At 42.1% G+C, this 20,193-nt stretch overlaps 1 protein-coding gene across 29 annotated transcripts in view; it reads right to left on the bottom strand.

Moving 5' to 3' along the window:
* Positions 1-20,193, bottom strand: part of ADGRL2 (adhesion G protein-coupled receptor L2) — a 269,111-nt gene that overhangs the window by 87,381 nt on the left and 161,537 nt on the right. For all 29 annotated transcript variants that reach the window (XR_008320682.1, XM_053313455.1, XM_053313457.1 and 26 more), the window contains exon 4: positions 8,523-8,632. Coding sequence is in view for 28 of the 29 variants with exons in the window: in XM_053313455.1 (XP_053169430.1) it covers positions 8,523-8,632 (110 nt within the window). In the remaining variant the exon portion in view is untranslated. The remainder of the gene's footprint in view (positions 1-8,522; positions 8,633-20,193) is intronic.

The following is a 20,193-nucleotide window of genomic DNA, read 5'->3' as shown; positions in this document are numbered from 1 at the left end:
GCTGTACACTTTCAGATACAGACGGGTTTGCTAAGGTAAACAAAACTGCAAAGTCCAATCAGTACAGCTAGAATAAAACACTTTCAAATATTTTCCACTGAATTCCTGGGTCCAAGTAAAGCTTAAAACAAAATGTCATGCATAGATGTAGAAAGTGGTGCTTCTGATATGCTTATTAATCCTAAAAGGACTGACTTGGGTTATTCTAAGTATCAACATATATTGTGCAGTATAATTGAGAGAATTGTCAAGTGGGATGCTCTCAATTTCCCTGTAATTTAATTAATAACACTCTTATTCAAGGACAAAGCAATGCATTTTAGGCTTGTTCTAGAATTCTGATTTTAATGGCATTCAGCTGAAGATTCTTTCTTGTTGAAAAGGTTTAGGGAAAAAACTCTACTGGAAACAAATATGATTTTTGAGAAGCAAACAAAAAATCTAGTTATTACATATTTGGAGGGCTATTAAAAGCTTGGAAGTTCAATCAGTTGGACATAATTCTCAAAATAGTAGCATCCTTCTTGGCATCTAGTGCTGCCTAGGAAAGAGTAAAGAAGCCATCAGACTGCAAACCGCGCAAAGCTCTGCTATCCTATATAATACAAACAGTTCCAACCATTTAACACATAATCTAATTCTAGCATCATTTCTGACTCCATTACATAGGGTGCAGTTGCATTGAAGTGATGAGGTGAATTCTCTTGATTTTGTTGATTTTAATCATTTTTGATAGAGAGGCCACATCTAAACAATAATGCAATTGTATTAACATTACTGATTACTATAGTAAAAATTTACTACATCAAACTTCCCACTGGGATTTCTATTACTTCATAATCCAGACTAAAGGAATTCTAGGAGTCCCTTTAGTTTGGTCAATTTATAGTTTTTAAATAACGGCTGTTCCACTATGCACTGTTCCAAAGCAACTGCTTGAAAAGCCAGCTCAGCTATATAGCCTGAAAGAACTTTCTGAGGCAGAAGTGGGGTTATATCATGCTGACATGTGAAGCAAACAGGGAAGCAATAAGAAGGCAAAACTGTAAAAGTTTCAAGAAATACGAGGGGACAGGCTGAAGTCCAGAACAAGTACACTGGTGTTACCAGACTCGGGATCTCTTTTCACAAGACTGAGACACATGACCTGGACCTGGTTTGCTGTATGCATGTCTCAGGAATGGTTCACACTTTGTAATTACCAGTGTATTTACCTTGTTTTATTGCCGATCCCTCTGGAGCAACTGTAAAGTATGAAAGTGGAAAGCATTACTCCAATGATCAGTGAGGGACATTTGGCTCCCTGTTGCACATAGGCTGAATATTTGAAAAAGCTTTCACACTTCACATATTTCCTGAAGTCAACAGTGCTTTATGTGTGGCAAACACACCTGTGCCCATAAGTGTAGGTTGTTTTCTGGACATTTCCCCACATTTATCTTAAGGATGTACTAGTATAGACAGAAGAAGTACAGACAGGAGCAGTCTTTCTCTGAGATACTCTACAAATTCACTTTCCTACCAATAGTTGAAGCTTTATTCTCTACTAGTATTTTTAAGCCCGTTATGATAACGGGCGCTAGCTTTCTATCCCGTCTTTTCTGTCTCTCTCTCTCTTTCTGTCTCTTTTTTCCCCCTTGTCCCCATTCTCTTTTTTGTTGTTGTTGTTGTCTCTGTTTTTGTTCTTCCTTATTTTGCTTTTACTTTTGGGGTGTGTGTGTGTGTGGATGAATAACAGCCAAAATGGCCCATGAGAAGGTGGCCGCCCCCGCCTATCGCCCTCCCGCGCACCCAGCTGCCAGAGACCACCTTACCCGCTCCAGCCCGAAGGAGAAGAGAGGAACTCGGGAACAGAGCTACTCTCTGTGTTAAGCTGCTGCCCATACTGTCGCAATGGACGCAATAGGCGTCCTTTGCGTCCATAGCGGCAGTTTGAGCAGTGACTTAGCACAGAGAGGAGCTCTGCTTGTGAGCTCCTCTCTTTTCCCTCGGGCTGGAGCGGGTAAGGTGGTCTTCGGCAGCTGGGTGGGCGGGAGGGTGATAGGCGGGGGCGGCGACCTTCTCATGGGCCATTTTGGCTCTTAATCTTTTGGGGGGGGAGCGGGGAAGGTGATTTTGGGCAGCTGGGAGGGCGGGTGAGCAGGCAGGGGCGGCGGATGTGAGTGGGTGGGGGCCTCGTTGGCGGCTTCGCCGCCACCTCGCCCAGCTTCCCTGTCCCCCGTCTCGGTCTTCCCCCGCCACCATTGCCCTCGCCTTTTTCAGGGCGGCCGCTTCTGGTTGCCTCGGCCTCCTCTCGCCGTGCCTCGGCCACTTCCCCCCGCCGCCACAAACCGGCTAATGGCCGCCTGTGGCTGTGGGACACTGGTGTCTGCGGTCCTGTGTCCCTTGGGCTCTTCTGGGCCTGCGCTTCGCGCAGGCCCAGAACAGCCCAGGGAGGCAGGGACACAGATCCCCAACGTTCCAAAGCCATGGCCACTTACTTAGCCTTTTATTATATAGGATTTCTCTCCCAGTATTCCATTCCCTATCACTAGGGTCAATTAATAATCTAACTTCCATTCCAATGATTTACAGGGAACAAAATCATTGTCCTTCTTTTCTCTTTCTTTTATATACAATCTCTGTGAATCTAGGCTACATTGGCAGGTTATAAATCAAAAGGAAATAAACTAAATGAATTATTTGGCTTCCTGGGACCTACATGCTCTTCTCACCTCTTTATGCCAGTAGTGCTTTCGAGCATGTGGCTGAAAGCTACATTCCCCCCCCCCCCCCGCACCATGTATTCTAATATGACTAGCCACTAACCTTGCTCCTTCTGCAGTTTATGAGTTCCTTAAGTTAGCTTATATGTGAGGATTCCTATTCATGCAACCTTTTAGCATACAATGGCTTATTAAATTTTATTAATTTTATATTAAAGTTCTATAAAACTTTACAGATAAGTTTTATTGTTTCATTGTCTTTGCGAGCTGCCCCAAGCAGTATCACACTGGAAAGGCAGGATTCAAATGTTTTAAATACATAAATAAAAACTATATCTGCCAATATCTCATGGCCTTAACAGCTGAAAGTAGCAGAAAATGAAATGCTGAATTAGCTTAAGGTGAAGAAGAGATTCTCTAGGTTCATCCAGAAAAGGTTAAGTGAGGGTCAGCAATAAGAACTAAGGACTGTAGTTTAGAAACTAGGCACAGTCAGCCCTTCTAAAGCTCAGACTCAAAACTGTATTCCAGACTCAACATTGTATCAGATAATGCATTGCACATAACAGCTATTCTACCAAAGACAGAGCACCAAAATGATGTACACCACCTGGTAAGTGGTGTACCTCCTTTGCCATTGCCTAGAACCTGAAATACGTGAAAGACTAAAGCTTGCAGCAACAGAGAGCTTCAAACATGCGTTTCGGGTATTTCAGATACTGAAAAGGACTGAAATTGAGCTTAAAAGGTAGAGAAAACTTAACAAACCCATCATCGAAAGAGTGCTTTACAAATGGGTATCACAGAGAAATATTTCAAATTTATAGACATAAGGAAACTGAGATTAAAAAGCAAGCAATATGGAAAAGCAGGGAGATTTACATAAGCAAATGAACCGCCCTGAGCCATTTTTGGAAGGGCGGTATAGAAATCGAAGTCGTTCACACAACCTCAGGGTGCAGATGAGGAGGGCGGGGGGGGGGGAGAGGCAGAAACTTGCTTGCCTTCCCCCACAGAGAAGCAGAGGCTGTCTTGGGCTCCACCATGCACCCAAATAAACACAGCGGTTGTGAACTCCGGAGCTGGGATTGGCAGGAGGAAGTCCTCCCACATTCCAGTGGGACTCAGAGCAGCTGCTCGGGGCAGTCATTCCTTCCCCCAGCCCACGGCACAAAATGGTGACGGGCGGAGGGCTCCCACTGTCCAGATGACACAAGCTGCTTCGGGTAATCCAGACAGCTCATTTTGTGAGAATGCCCTCACTATATCATAACATTTCAGATGATTATCTGAAGAACTGATAGTTTATACTAAAAATGTGTAGTTAAGTTTGGTATCATCTAGAGAGTTTCACCTGCAGTTGCCGCCAACTCCTTTGGCGGCTACTCGGGAACAAGGACTTTGGAATATGCTCCTTGTTGAAATAAGAGGCTCCCCATCTCTGGCAACTTTTTAAAAGGTGCATTTATTCACCCAGGCTTATAATTAGATTTATGGTTTGAATTTTAATGCTGGTTTTAGATGTTTTTAATGTTCCAATGATTTTAATTGTTTAATTGATTTAGTTTTGATTTTAACTCTTTTAATTGTTTTTAATTGTTTTTATCTGTTGTAAACCACCTTGAGCCATTTTTGGAGGGGCGGAATATAAATCAAATAAATAAATAATATCATTACCATATATGTACAATATGGGCAATCACTCCAAATTGCCAACTTGTTGCATTTCAATATTCATATTTCTTCATTATTAATTTGGTAATATGTGAACGTTAGGAAGCTATATGATAAAACTCAATGTCAGTAAATCAAACAACACATAGGTGTCTAAATGATGAGGATACATAATCTGTGTTTGTGATTAATTTTGAACAGAAGTACACTTACATGTCGTGGGTTAAAAGGTGCATGCATGTGTGTGTTTAAGAGAAGACAAGGAGGCACTTCACTCAAGCAGTGTGAAGTGCCATAAGGGGGTTTGCGGGGAGAGCGGGCGTGACCCACTCTCCCTGCACATGAGCAGGCAGCTCTCCCTGGGCAGCTGGATCGGGCACCCACACAATTATTGACTCTGTCATGAAGCCGGTTAGGGTGGCGGGGACTGGGGGGGCCTCCTGTGTGTAGGGCATTCTGGGGAGCCCTCCGACACTGGGAGGCTCGATGTTGCCTCCCTGTCAGGGGTCTCCTCGTGAGTCGTTGTGGTGTAGCATTGCGCTGAGGTGACACACGATCAAGTAAATGGGGTTAGCGGTGCACGTGCTCCGGTAACCTTGTTTATCGAGGTGAGGGCGGGTACTTAGAAGGGCTGGCTGCCGGAGGCTGTGCAGTTCCCATTGCAGCACACAACCTGCAGAAACCGGGCTGTGCTCCCTAAGCCTAGTTTCTGCAGGTTGTGAGAGCAGCCTCAAGGTTTCATCAAGCTTTCCAGCTTGCAGTGAAAAGATCTGGTACAGATCAGAAGCAATATCTAACTTTGACTTACTAAAGGCATGAGCTGACATGCAGACTAAGGAAGCACTAGCACTTCTCACAAAGTGTTGATGCTGCTGTGCTACAGACAAGCACCACTCTGCTATTCACGCTGCATTAGTGGGGCTGTGCCTGTGTGGCACCAGTGATTCTTTGGGAGCATGGATGCTTTCATAATTCATATGTCAGCGAAGGGCTGACAGCCACACTAGCATGCCCTGGTATAACCATCTTGAGTTCCAAACTAACACTGTGCTGTCGTGTAAGTGGGGGAAAGGGAGATTTTCAACTATCTCCCTGTCCCTTCGAAGTCCACCTTTCACCATGGAAATATGTTCTTGATGGTCAGGACATCTTACTGTGACATGCAGAAGGATGCCTGAAATTGCTCCTTCCCCCAAACCTGAGATTGCGCAGTGTTGGTTTGGATCTCAGCAGTGCTAGCCTGGAATATCACAGTGGAATATCAATTCAGGAAGTCTTTAACATGTGTGGTAGAGAAATGCTAGACCCAGGGCTTTTCTTGTTTTTCTTTTGTTATAACAGTCCTATCATCAAACACAAAAGAGCTGGATACTGAAACTGTAAGCTGGGACCTTGGTGGATAATTGTGAGGGTTTGAATCCTATACCCAGTTATTTATGATGCACTGACTGGGTGCAGGGTCACAACCCAAAGCTTACTGTATGTTTAAATAAAGAATATATTACAAAGTAAGCACCACAGCTATCATTTGTAAACACATAATAATAAGACAGAACAAGAAAATTCAATTCTTGACAAGTTTTCATATTAAATCAAATCCAAAGATGTTAATTCAAGTTAAACTCTGAATTTGATTTGTGAATCAGAAAAGATCCTGATTCATTTCAGTCCTACACAGAGCAACTGAGAATGAAATGAGCAGTAAGTCATAAAAGCATTGAGATATAAATATATTTGTATTTTTAAAGGAGTAAAATAACTATGTGTTAAAGAGTTCTGCGTAGGCAGTGCCGTGCAGAGTATCCTTCTGTTAACTGCAAAAGAAACAAATCTCTGTAGATAGGAAAACCCAATCAGCAGAGCATATCCACACTTGTCTCCCTAAAACAGCATACAAAATGATCTGCAATCTGAAAATAATATTTGCATAATGTTTCCCCCCCACTACTGCCTCATCTTACAGGAACTGGCCCAAAGAAATACAAACATCTTGGCATTTGAATGAAGTTATAACTTGAAATTAGATTCACTGCCTCTTTCTGGGAATTTAGGATAGAAAATAGTGATCTTAATGTAATGTGACTTTATGAAACAAAAATGTTTTTGTTAGATAGGGACAAGACATTCCTCCTCAAAGTGCCACAAAGAATGGTTAAAATGAGCTACCAATGATAGACACAAGATAACAGATACTAAAGTTCAGCATACATTGTAGGCTTCCAAACCTACTGATGGTACCAAAAAAAAAAAAAAAAAAAAAAAATCACAAGTACCCACTTCACAATGAGAGAAAAAGAACACAGCAAGACTGGTTAGAAAAGATAATCTGTGTTCGGCATTTAACTGATGCTCAGTAAAGCCAATGCGGTGATCAGTATTACCTAGATCTGGGGTGCCCAGCTTTGGCCTACCTGTTGTTGGACTACAGCTCCCAAGATGGCCAATAGTAACGGATAATGAGAGATGGGGTCCAACAACAGTTTGAGGATTGAAGTTGGGCACCCCTGGACTGGATGCAAAATGTGATATGTTTATTTATTTTTAGCTTTGGAGGTACTGTAACGAAAAAATTAGAGTCTTAATATTACTTGTTTTTGACAAAATTCATTCATTTTATTTTATTTATGCATGAACACTACTAAACCTAAAGCACTACATATCACGCAAATCTGGCTCACTGTATTGTTACCATCTGGCTCACTGTATTGTTACACTGACTGGCAGTGGGTTCTCTAAGGTTTCAGGCAGGAGTCTTTTCCAGCCCAGAGATGCCAGCAATTAGACTTGGGACCTTCTACATGCAAAGCAAACGCTCTGTCTCTGAGCTCTAGCCCCTCTAGGAGAGGAGAGCTGGTCTTGTGGTAGCAAGCATGACTTGTCCCCATAGCTAAACAGGGTCTGCCCTGGTTGCATATGAATGGGAGACTTGATGTGTGAGCACTGCAAGATATTCCCCTCAGGGGATGGAGCCGCTTTGGGAAGAGCAGAAGGTTTCAAGTTCCCTCCCTGGCTTCTCCAAGATAGGGCTGAGAGAGATTCCTGCCTGCAACCTTGGAGAAGCCACTGCCAGTCTGTGAAGACAATACTGAGCTAGATAGACCCAATGGTCTGACTCAGTATATGGCAGTTTCCTATGCTCCTATGTTCCTATCTGTGACTTTTTTTAATTGAAAGACTGGTCTATATTATAAACATTAATATCACATTTATAATAAATGGATGCACAATCAATGCATTGCGGAAGTTTACTGTTACAGGCAATGACCTTCCTCTAATGGAAAACATGAGACTAAGCTTGAATTTATTTTGAAAAATGGCATTATGAAGGAGAAAAATAAAGCTTTTCGGAAATTGGATGGATCAGCTCTTAGATCCAAGGCAGGCAGTGCAGGACTCATGGACTGCATCTGGTCTATCAAGGCTCTTATGCTGTGCTGCTAAATAGCAATTCACCCATGGGATGGTCACTGCAGGGAAAGACATAGGTTGAGGGGACCTATGTCAAGTGAAGAGACATACCTATACCTTGCCTATCCCCACGATAGAGTATTACTGAATTAAACTGTTTTCTAAATATGGGATTCTGATAATTAAAAATAACAAATACATACAGTTATGGAAGTACTTATGAACTACCTGGTTCATGATCCTCAACCTGAAAATTAATAATAATATAACCTGCCAAATCAAATATTATGGAGGAGAGCCCCTAAGTACTCTTCCTTTGTCAATCAGAGTTAGCACAGCAGGTAGCCTTTTCAAACACTTGGGGATTAAAATTGAAGTCAGTTGTTTCTTTAGAAAACTGTAAGCCAAGCCAATTTGTCAGGAACTGGTATTGGGCAAAAGTACAAACTCCTATCTAGTCTTTTGAATAGCTAATTCAAGTTTGTTTTTGTGTAAAATCAACCCTAGTAGCCTTAAAAGCCAAACACTTAAGAACACAGACAGACACTTGGCCAGCATCACACTATGGCTTCTTTCCACACTGTGAAGCTAATTGGAGGCCCTGGTTTGTAAGTGCTCTGCATGCATAATGGTTCTCAGGCCATAAACGTATGCTCTTTTTGTGCGTGTAGGATGGGTCCAGCATCAACTGTGAATGCTAGAGGAAGTGAACAAGAACAAAAAGTGTGTACTTACTGTAGGGGACACATTCATATTGGACTTCGAGGTATTTGTATGTTCCAGGACAAGGATCTGGAAACACATCTGAGCCAGTAACTACTATACACTGAGTTCTGTTGTTGCATCTGTAACAGTAGAGGGGAAAGAGGACAGATGAATTTAAAATGAAAATGAATGACAAGTTTAGGGCAACCATGGTCAATAGATTAGGTAACATTACATCTGTTCTAGGCCACAATTAGCATGTTGTTTGGCCAATTGAAAGTATCTTTTTAATATTGAAAGAAGATGTAACTTTAGCATATAACAATTTTGTAAATAATTAGTGAACAGTTGAAATTACAGTTGTTTCAATTTCATTAGATTTATAATTATTATTATTAAGAGAAGAAATATTAGAAAGAAGCACCAGCTACAGTTGAGCTCTTATAGTAAAGTGGTTTCATGTCCTGCATTCTCCTCTGTTTGACCTGCCAACTCCTCCAAAAAAACCCACAAAACAAAGGCAAGCCACTAATTAAAACCTTGTAAGGTTTAAAAATATTTTAAAGAGAACTGTAAATTAAAGTAAAAGCTAAAAGGCACAATCCAGTCAAAGTTAAGCAAAAGTCCCATTCATTTCAATAGCAGAGTTAATCGTGTGCTTATGTCTCACCCACTGAAAATCGACTGGATTTAAAAGTGTTTCACTTTTGCCTGGCTGAGGCCTAAAAAAGATCTGATCCTCCTGGATACCAGAACAAGACAGTTGATCACAATGAATTTTACCAAAAAAATCATTGTGATAATCAGAAGCTGCTTTAAGTCTGGCATTTTATAAACCAACCAGCAGATTTTTAAGTCTAGATTTTTATTTTGATGGCATAATTTTATAAAATTACTTATAAATTTAAATATAGAGCTCTAGTCTAGCCTCTAACTAACAAAACAAAACTACTTTTAGCCTTTTACTCTGAAAGCAAAGGAAGAAGGAAAGTAAAAGGTCAGAAACAGTTTGGTGACTAAAACAAAGAAAGCTTGGCTGATCTCCTGGGTGAGTTCTGTTTGTCAGTAAACTCAAGGAAAGGAAGCCAGAACTTAAAATAATAGGCTAGCCTTTGACTCCCGGTGTACATCAATTCCTGCATTATTCGTACTTCCCACACTACTGAATACTCTTGCTCAAGTTGAAGCGATCTGTCTTGTGTCAGGAAGCTTCTAACATCTGTCCTCTGCCAACAGGTGCAAGCTCAAGCTATATTTCATATACATGCTGCTATATAAATATTAAAGCCAGCCCAACTGTAAAATTTCAAGGCAGACTTGCGTGTTCCTATCAAATGATAAATAGGGAGTCTACTTGACTCTTTGTTTGGTGTGTCTGGAAGAGACCCTAGCTTTAGAATCAGAAGACTGTTAAGAGTAGTGGTAATGGCCAGAGTTTCTTACACAGCAAGTAAAACCATGGAAACAAGCTAAATAGGAACATCAGGAATGTCTTACTGGAGCAGCCCAAACATCTCCATATTCTGCTATTAGATATAGTCATATAGTTCTTTATTCTGCTTCTAATTGTGACCACCAAATGATTCCAAGAAGACCACAAGTAAGGCTTGAAGACAACAGCCTTCTTTGCCCATCTACCCCACCAACAAATTGGTATTCAAATATATGACTAATAGCCAGAGATAAAACCTATTCTCTGTGAATTTGTCTAAATCCCCTTTTAAAGTGATCTAACCTGACCATCCACATGTCAATGTTTCATTGCCTAAAACCATTTAATAGGATCCATACCAATTATCTATGCAAATGTTCAGAAGTTGCACAGAATCTCTGTTAACACTAAGCTCTCACATTTGGGAAAGAGGTTCCTCAGCCGTAGTACACAATTGTTGGACGCTCCCCATTGGGGACGCCCCCCCCCCACATATTAGACCCAGAGGTACCAACCCAGAAGTATACGGAATTCAGGCCTGTGTCTGATTTCATTTTATAAGAGTTCAATTAAATGCCTGAACTCAGGGTGAACTGACACCCAGACCTCATGAACTGTTCTGTGAAGGAAGAGGTGATCCAGCATTGTATTGTGAAATGGGTACTCAAAGAAGCACAAAAGCCAGGCCAGAACAATCCAAATGTTAAAATCTAACTCACTATCAGATAATGTCTGTGGAAGAGGCCAGAGGCTGATCCCTCCTTTCCTGTTGCAAGAAGTCCATGTTAATCCTTGTCAATGATTGTTCTGCTATACTCAATTGTTCTCTATAGAAATTCAACATAGGTAAATGCACACAAAGAAAACACCTATAGACGTTAATTCTTACTTTACTAACACTTTTACACCTCATGGAATCAGGCTAGCAAATCTGGGACAAGAAAAGGGGCCCATTTGCAACTCAGAGATGCAGATTTGCCTTGGGCAATGTCCCTTCCTCAAGATAGCAGCTAACAGAAGATGAGATTAAGATCTCCCTGGACTGGGCTAATATCCTGAATAATTACAAGACATTATCCAGAAGGTAACAGCACTGTCACCTTTTTGGGGACCCAGGAAAAGATGAGGAGATTTCAATAGACTCGATGAGAGATCAAAGGAAAGTACAACTATAAAGAATGAGGCTTACTGGACAGAGAGCTAGCAGTCTTGTGCCTACACGCAATCTTGTACCTACAAGCAAGATCTGCTCATGAGCAATCCAAGGGTTTGCTGCCCAAGCCGCGGGGCTAGAGGCAGGAACTCTTTCCATGGGAGAAGGGACTGTTTGTGGCTTCTGCTGCAAAGTGAGAAGTCAAGACTTCCCCAGCCATGGTGCTCTGACTCTCAGCCGTGCTCTGAGGAAACTGCATGCTTGATCTAAAAGTTCCTGCCTCCAGCCAAAAGCCACTCTCCTTCAGCTGAAAGCTCTACCGTTCTCAAGCCTCTGATCCAGGTAATATGCCTCCCCACAAGCCTTGGATCCCTCCATCCTTTCCCCTTCTTCTCCTTTCCCCCCCTTTCCCTCTACCTACTCCTGATCTTCCCAACCCATGCCAGTCCTCAACCTTCCTTACCCCCCCCCTTTTCCGTCTATATCTGAATTATATTAGGCCCTAGAAAGATTTAATACACACACATATGTTAGTTAGGAACACTGGGTGAATGTTGTTGGTGGCTAGGGTTGAAATACTGTTAATAATACTGATAGAATGTTCTGCTTTCTGCTCAGTTAGATTGATGTTGTTATTCTTTTATACTCAATAAAGCCCATTGAATCATTTAGGATTGGTTTGATCTCCTTTCTTCCTTGCGCCCAGATCCTACATGGTCACTATATAAAAGAACTGGTCACTTGGTGACACTGATGAGACAGGCCTAATTTTGTATGCTAGCTAATGAGCATATTTCGTATATAAATCAGGCCTGGACCACAACACAATTCCCCCTCCAATCCCACGTGAGCATCTATTTCTCTTCTAGGTTAAGAAAAGCCAGGATTGGTTGCAACATATGAACCCACCAACTATAGCTTATTCTAACCTACTTGCTTCAGAGAACCTGAGATCTGAACTTAACTTCAGCTTTGGATTCAGAACTCGGGTTCTCTGAAGAGAATAGGTTAGAATAAGCCATGGTTGGTGGGCTTGGACATTGAGACCAATCTCTGCTTTTCCTAATCTAGAAAGGAAGTATTCACTCATGTGGGGAAGGGAAGTGGGAGCACACAATCCAGTCTTGAGGCTGAGGGACATCACATGGAGCTAAATGTTAACAGAGGTTCCATGTGACATCTGAAGCTGCCCTAAGAGTGTTTCCAAACATTGGTTTACTCCAACTTGAGTACCGATACTTACAGACAATATTATGGGCAGATTTACATGTTTTTTTCACATCTGAGTGATATGCCTGCCAATCTGTGAAACATCAGTGTCTTTTCATACTATTTTTATTCTAACTTAATCATGGAGGGGGAAAGCATCGCACAAAGAGAGAAAGCTGCAGATGGACCAAAGTGCAACTTGCAGAGGAGTAGTTATGCAAAAGTGGTAACATATGGGATGACTAGCTCACAAGGTTACACTCCACATGCCCCTTCTCTTCCACACTTGAGAGCACTTTTCTTCAATTTCTTGCCTTGTGTGATCCTCTCTTTTTTTAACTGAAGCCAGTTGATGTTGCAATTTTTTAATTGCAGTTAATTTTTACAGTTTTTTTTTTTAACATTTTTGCTAAAATTATTATTCAGTCTTTGGGAAATAAGACTTCTCTCCCTCACTCTCTTCAGCTCCGCCTCGCAAAATGATTGTTGTTTCTCTTTATTCAGTGTTGCACAGAAACAACTCAAACCACATCAAAAGGGAAGTGGAAACATCAGCTAACATCCAAACAAAACATGTGCATTAGGAGGCTCTCCATGGATGCAATGAGGATTCCCACACAACTTCATCAGTCCTCCTTAAGTACAAAGTCCTCCTTAATGCAATCCTGTGCCAAAGGTGAAACTTTCCAGGTCTGCAGATGCTCTGGAAGCACTCTGTTAAGGAAGAAACACATTGTTGACCCCATTTTTTAAAATGAAGAAGATAATTCTTTCTGATATAGGGAGGCTGTTCTCACATGCAGCCTAACCCAGGCTAGAGAAGCCCAGCCTGGGTTAGGCTGTGTGTGAGCACTGCCGGGATTGGGTCCGATCCCAGCAAGACAGTGCCACCTAGCCTGGCTTTTTAGCTTGGCCATTAGCTGAGCTAAAAGGAACTAGCGCTTCCTTAACCTGGGCTATCTGCTAGTGTGTGAGTTCAGGTTGTTTCCAGCACAGCCACACTCAGGGACGAGTGCCTAGAGCTCCTGAGGGAATCCCCCAATGCACTGCGCTTGGCACACTGATGAGATTCCCAGAGACTGGGAAGCATTGTCCTGGCTCTCTGAATATGGATGGTGTGGGGCCACAGACGGCACCAGTGTTTCCTCTAAGGCGTGTCACACATTTGCACACACATCTGCATGCGCTCACACATTTTTTGATGTCCGATCAGTTAATTTTAGAATTCACTCAGGTTGAATCAGGAAGGACCAACCCCTGAATGCATGTGTGCACACACTGCCTTGATACTGCTGCCCAGAACAAATCTAATTCTGCACACTAATGAAATTAGAGGGAACACTGGACGGCACTTTCACCAACATTTTGAAAATCATCGGGGTGGGGGTGGGGGTGGGGTGGGGAATGAGTGAAATGAAGCCTTCCCTGCATTGACGTCCCCGGCCCAGTCATATGAACCTTCATCCTCAGGGATATGCTGTTTTCTTTGGAAAAGAAAAATCTTAGAATACTTTTAATAACGTTATATTGTGGAACCAGGGAGGGGAGCTAATGTAATGCAATTTGGTATCATCCCAAAGATACTAGGCACTGCAGCAACTGAACGTTGAAGGTCAACCAGCACGTAATATTAGTATATGGCAAGTTTTGTTTTGTTTTATAAATAGGACAATGTTCTGATTCCATATAAATAGGACATACGTTGGTGTATGATGGCCAATCATCATTCTTTATTTTGAATATGAAAGCTTATTCCCAGTATCATAGTTCCATAATGAAAACAGTAGTCGCTAATTTGGAAGGTTCATAAGCCAACTGCTGCACACAAATGCTTGTACTATAATATTAACAAAAGTAATAGGTTGTGTGTATTTATTTTATTTTATTCCTAATGGAGGAAAATATAATTTCCCACCTATTACAAAAGTGGTCATAAGATAAAACTAGGTATACCTGCATTAATCTTAGTTATCCACAAAAACAGAATATGTGCAAACATCTGTGCTGAAAATGTGTTCCAGATTCAGGAGCAGTTCCAGCTGTGCAGACAATAGCCAGAACTTTTCTGAGATCTCTCTCTCTCTCTTTCAAGATACAGTAAAAGGCCATTACGTTTTGGTTTTTTAAATCGTTTATATTTGTTCTTACTAAACATGTTTTTTTCCTACTTAAATATATATCAAAAGGTCCAATTAAGCCAGTGCAGATATGTCACTGAGGGAAATCTAAAATCAAACATGGCCAGCTAATTAGCAGTTCCAGGAAGATGCTGAACTTGGCTCACCTCAGTCAAATTACTGTGCAAATGAACACAGGCCTGAGTTCCTCACACATCAGATGAAGAAGATCCCAGAAAAGCAGAAAGTGGAGCAAACCTAAGAGGCAATTTTGCATCTTTCAACCACTATTATATTTGCCCATGTTTATTCTAGAGAATGTTTTAGTTCATCCTGATGTGCACTTGGCTTTAAAAGCAGGTCTTGTTTCCATTCTAATTTGTTTGTGTTCCTGCTGTAATCTCAACACATACAATTCCCAACAAATTGCTTTTGCTCTTCTTTTGATTATCTTATATGCTCATTATTACACTTTACCAAGTGAAAAGTATGGAGATGAGATTCCATGTGTAATCTATTTGTGTGAGGTGTTTTAATCAATAGTCTTGCTCTGCTGATTAAGCAGAGGCTTCTGTTTTGGCAAGATAACATTAGTTTCTCCTGTCATGCTCCAAAAGCCATTGGGAATCTTCAGTAGATCATTAGATATGCTACAATAAAGCTTTGGTACATTCCCTTTTCTTCCTTAAATTACTTCTTCACTGTCCTATCATTCCCCGTCACCGTTGGCACTGCATTATTATTACAGCTCCCCTGAAACTTGCACTAGAGCTATGTCTCCAGGCCATAGGATGCCATTTTCAATTGAGGCTTCTGCTTGAAAATATAAATTAAGAAAATTTCATTATCTCCTGCCAGGGGCCATTATTCACTACTGTTCTAGGGAAGATTAAAAATGCAAAATCTACAGACTTGAACAAATACTCCAACATTAAAATGAAAAGCTTGGCATATCATGACATGACCAGAAAACTGAACATAGCCCGAGGTAGTGTTGGCATACTGGAATGTGTTTATGGATAATGGTGGCTTGGACCAACAGAAGTTGCAGAGATGGATAAGGAAGAAGGTGTTTACCACCACCAGGAGCAGAGCCCTCCATGAATGCTGATAATTATCCTGGCTCCAACCCCAACCCAAGCTGTTTTTCAACTTCCAGGTGCTTGAGACAGAGGTGAAAGAAGAGTGCATTTACCTCCACAAGAGGCTATGCCTGTGAGGATATAATGATTGGTTTATAAAACACACACACACACACACACACACACACACACACACACACACACACACTTACTTATTTCATTTTGTTATGTTGCTTGCTTACATTTCAATGAGGCGCTTCATATGATTGGTGTGACATGCTGGGAGGGTCGGTCCGGGGAGAGCTTAGCCCGCTCTCCCCACACACAAGCAGTCGCTCATTGCTGGGTGGTCAGATTGGCCACCCAGATGAATGGCTGCTCTGGTCGGGTGCTCCTGTGCTGGCCACAGCTCCATTGGGAGCTCTGGGGATTGGTGGAAGGGGAGTGCCTCCGTGTGGTGTCCTGGCACCCTAAACCCCAGGAAGGCACCACACGAGTATGCGGTGCCTACTTGGGGTTCCCATTCCCCTCCCCTCACCCCAAGTGTGCCAGCTGTGGCTGCAAGCAGCCACGGCGGACACACAATCTAAAAAATGAGGTTAACGGAGCGCTTGTTCCGTCAACCTCATTTAAGGGGAGGGGTTGTTAGGCAGGCTAGTCACCAGGGAACCACCAGCCCCACTGTCAAGCCCAGTGGTTCCCACAATTGACAAAAACTGGGCTGGCCTACAGTAGCCCGGTTTTGATCAATCGTGTGAATAGCTTCAATGACTCTTTCAGACATTTGTATTCTTCACCTGATCTACCTTATTTCTTACTGGACATTTCTTTTAATCATGGATCCACTCCTAATCATTACTTTTCCAATCTTAGAAGTCATTCTCACGATTGGGCAGGTGGGGTGAAGGTTTCCCAAACCATGCCTTCCCCTAAAGACAATCCTCTGCTGCTTGGTGGGAGTGCGATCCATGCTCCCACACGATCCAGTGTGCTCCATGCAGCATGGAGCATGGCCAAATGCTCTGACTCATTGTCCTGGCCTCTGAGAATCCAGCAATGCACAGAACGACAGTCAATGCATGGCATTGACAGATGGTTAGGGAAACGTGGTTCAGGAAGCACGCTCTCCCTTAACCTCATTTAAGAGGTGGCCTTCTTTGGTGGGTTTGCCACTGAGGCACTGCCAGGAGCTGATCGCGGCAGCCAAGCCTGGGCTTAGCTGCCCTAACCCAGTCTTGGCTGCTTGTGAGAACGACCTTTTATTCTCACATCTAGTATTCTGTATTCTTCTCCTTTATTCTGTTGAACAGTTGCAGTGTTCTTGACACAGAGGTGTTTTCTCTTACTTACTTACTTACTTATTTAAAACATTTCTATACCGCCCAAAACACAAGTTCTCTGGGCGGTTTACAAAACAATAAAAACAACCGATAAAAGATTAAAACATTCCAACAATTAAAAATACAAAGTTAAAGCTATTAAAACACAATTAAAATAGTATTTAATCTCATTTTGCTTTTACTAAAACATGGAGGTCATTCACACAATCAAAAACTGTTCTATCCAGGTTTGGGAGCAGTATGTGCTCCCAATTTTCGGTTGTATGGAAGCAAAGTAAGAGGAAAACCTGGGTAGAAGTGATTGTGTGGAAGCAAAGTAGGAGAAAAAGCTATCTAGGTTTTCCTCCTACCTTGCTTCCACACAACCAAAAATTGGGAACACACACAGATCCCAAACCCAGGTAAAACACTGTTTTTTAATTGTGTAAATGACCTCATGGATTTCTCCTTCAGATTCAGTTACATTTCTTTTTCTTTTTCTCGTCTTCCCATTAATTATATCAGGATGTTCGGTTTGTCTTTATTTCTCATTAATTTTGAATCCTAGTTAAAGAAATTTTCTGTCTTCCTCTTCTGTCTTTCGATGTTTGCTGATTGTAATATATTGATGATTTGTGATTGTGGGACACAGAGTTTTCTTGCTTTGCTCAACTATTTTGGTTTTGTTTGCCTCCTTATTCTCGGTCCAACTCATATCCTCATTCTGCTGATCATAGTTTATTATTTGAACTTCATGTACTATATGGAACATTGCTAATTCATCCTTTCCATCTTATAGAACTTATAGAAATCTGCAGGCTCTTGCTGGTTGGTGCATTGGTGTGTGTATGAGGGGGTGGAGGGAGGGAAGGAATAAGAGTGACCAGGAGTAATGAAATTCACAGTATCACAAAATCTTGTTTGACTGTTTGTTTGATGTCTTATTTCAACTATTTTTTTAAAAAAAGAAAATAAATAATCTGTAGGCTCTCAGTGCAGTTTCCTTTTCTTCCTTTTACAATCTTGATTTTTTTCTCCTTACTAGGATTGTGCAATACAATCCTGCTTAGATGCAGAAGTTTCCTTGTTGCTTCCAGATCCTCAAATTTGATTCAGATCTTTGGATAATTCCCGCTTCACTTCAGCACGATTCTAAGTCCTTGCTTCGATTTGGTGCCAGAGCTTAACCTATCTCCATCAGTCCTCCAACCCCAAAAGGTATGAACAGGGTTGAAACTGAATACACCATCAAAGCTTGGCACAGCCCTCCTGATTCAGCTTTTGCTTTAACTCTGCTCTTTCTTCATCTCTTGGTTCCTTTGCACCTCTCTGTTAGTTCACAGCATCACACCCCATTTCAGACTTTGCTTATCCCTTCTCTATGTTATTTGCACATTTGTAATCAATCTTCAGGATACTCATAGTGAATAACTCATTCTTTACCAGATTGTATGCATTTTAAGCTTGTTGTCTATAGTAGTTGACATGATGTGTAGCAGTATGAAGCTGCTGTGTGATGCTGTGGGGCTGCTGCAAACTCATAAGGCAGCCCCGACACTGTAGAGAATGAGTGGTTGCACAAGTAAGTTCTTCCATTTGCAGTAATGGGAGAAACTGCAATAGTACAATCACTCATTCTCTACAGCTTGGGGATGTTTTACAAGTCCGTAGCAGTCCTGACACAGTGCACAACAGCTCTGTACTTCTGCAAATCATGTCAGCCACTGTTCTGGGGCTGCTGCAAACTCCTAAGCAAAACCCAACACTGTTCTGAATGAGAGATTGCACAAGCAGCACTTCCGCAGTTTCCCCTAGTAGTGCAACCACCTGTGCAGAGCAGCACTAAGGCTTGCTCAGGAGACCACAGCAGCTCTGGAGTGCAGTGATATGGAACCTTATGTGGGCAATTTATTTTAAATTTGAACACTATATGTGTTTTTTTTTAAGTATTTTAATTGGTTTTAAATGGGTTTAATTGTTTTTGAATTGTTTTTAGCACTGTTTTGAATTGTGTGTTATGTCTTTTAAAGCTGTTGTACCTTTGGATGGGGCGGTTTATAAATTAAATAAATAAATAAATAAATAAATAAATAAATAAATAATCAGCCTCAAATAGATGTCTTTTTGACTTCATAGCCCAATTCCTTCCATGACTCATTTCCTGAACTCTCAGGCTGTTTCTTAATTATCTATATAATTATTTCACTAAGCTGACCGGAAATGCGTGGGGATGTGGGTCGCGTGGGGATGTTTGGCAGGCGGAAATGCAGTGGCAGAGGCAGGCCCATGCCCAGGCCTGGTTGCCGGAAAGGGGGGAAAGAAAGTGGGGGGCAGAAGTGAGCGGTGGCGAGGAGGAGGCGGTGGTGGTGAGGAGAGGTGTCTGGGCCCGGCCTGGGCCGGCTGTGGTGAGGAAACGGTAGTGGCGTGTCCGGGCCGGCCATGGTGAGGTGGCAGCCAGCGGGGGTGAGAGGAGGTGGGCAGTGGAGTCACGCCCGAGAGGAGCCCGGGCAGGCGCCGGGACAGCACTGCACCCAGCCAGCAGAGAAGCAAAGTGTACTAGTGGCGCAGACTGGGGCAGAAGGTTGGGGGGAGGGCAGAAGGTGGGGGGAAAGGGGGAACTGCCGGCCCCAAAGCGTGCGCAGATGCTCTGTGCAGGGTTGGCTATTTATCTGATAAAAGGATTAATATCTAATCTTCTTTCCCTTCAGTTTATCAGAGTTATCCTCTATTCTTGTTCCTCATCATTTTATACTACTCCATTTCTTCTTTGTCTTGTTTTTCTATTATGGCTCATACGTCAATCTTACTCTTTTCCAAACTTATTACCTGTTCCTCAGATCCAATTAAATCTATTTCAATGTTTCTTCCTTCTTCTCATTTACATCTTTTTAGATGTCTTAAACATCTGCACTGTTTTCTCTTTACTTCATTGTTACTCCTTCTTGGAAAAGTTGTCTCTTGATCCCTCTTTTCTACTAAGCTATCAGCCAGGGCAGCTTCACATAGCACGGGGAAAGCCAAACCACTGGTTCCCAGAGCCAAGCCAAGCCAAACCTCTGGGGCAGGGAAAGTGATTCATTGAGCATGGTGGCATTGTTCGCATTCACCAATATTGGCATATTCTTCCCCCAAGTTGAAGTTCCAAACCCAAAATCTGTAACCGAGGTTTGAATATTCCAATATTCTGCCAACAGTTAGAATATGCCAACATAGCGGAATATGGCAGGTTCGGATGACATGACCAATGATAGCACATTGTTCACTGCTCACATGCACACAGAAGTCTGGCTCACCACCAAGCTCTAGGAACCAGCAGCTTGGCTTTTACTGTGTTGTGTGAAGCTGGCCCTAGATTCCTGGCAGCCATTTCTACTATTGGAAATGGTTGT

Source organism: Hemicordylus capensis, chromosome 4, assembly GCF_027244095.1.
Source record: "Hemicordylus capensis ecotype Gifberg chromosome 4, rHemCap1.1.pri, whole genome shotgun sequence".
Classification (NCBI taxonomy): Eukaryota; Metazoa; Chordata; class Lepidosauria; order Squamata; family Cordylidae; genus Hemicordylus; species Hemicordylus capensis.
The sequence above is the reverse complement of the archived record's forward strand: the minus strand, read 5'-3'. Positions and strand labels throughout refer to the sequence as shown.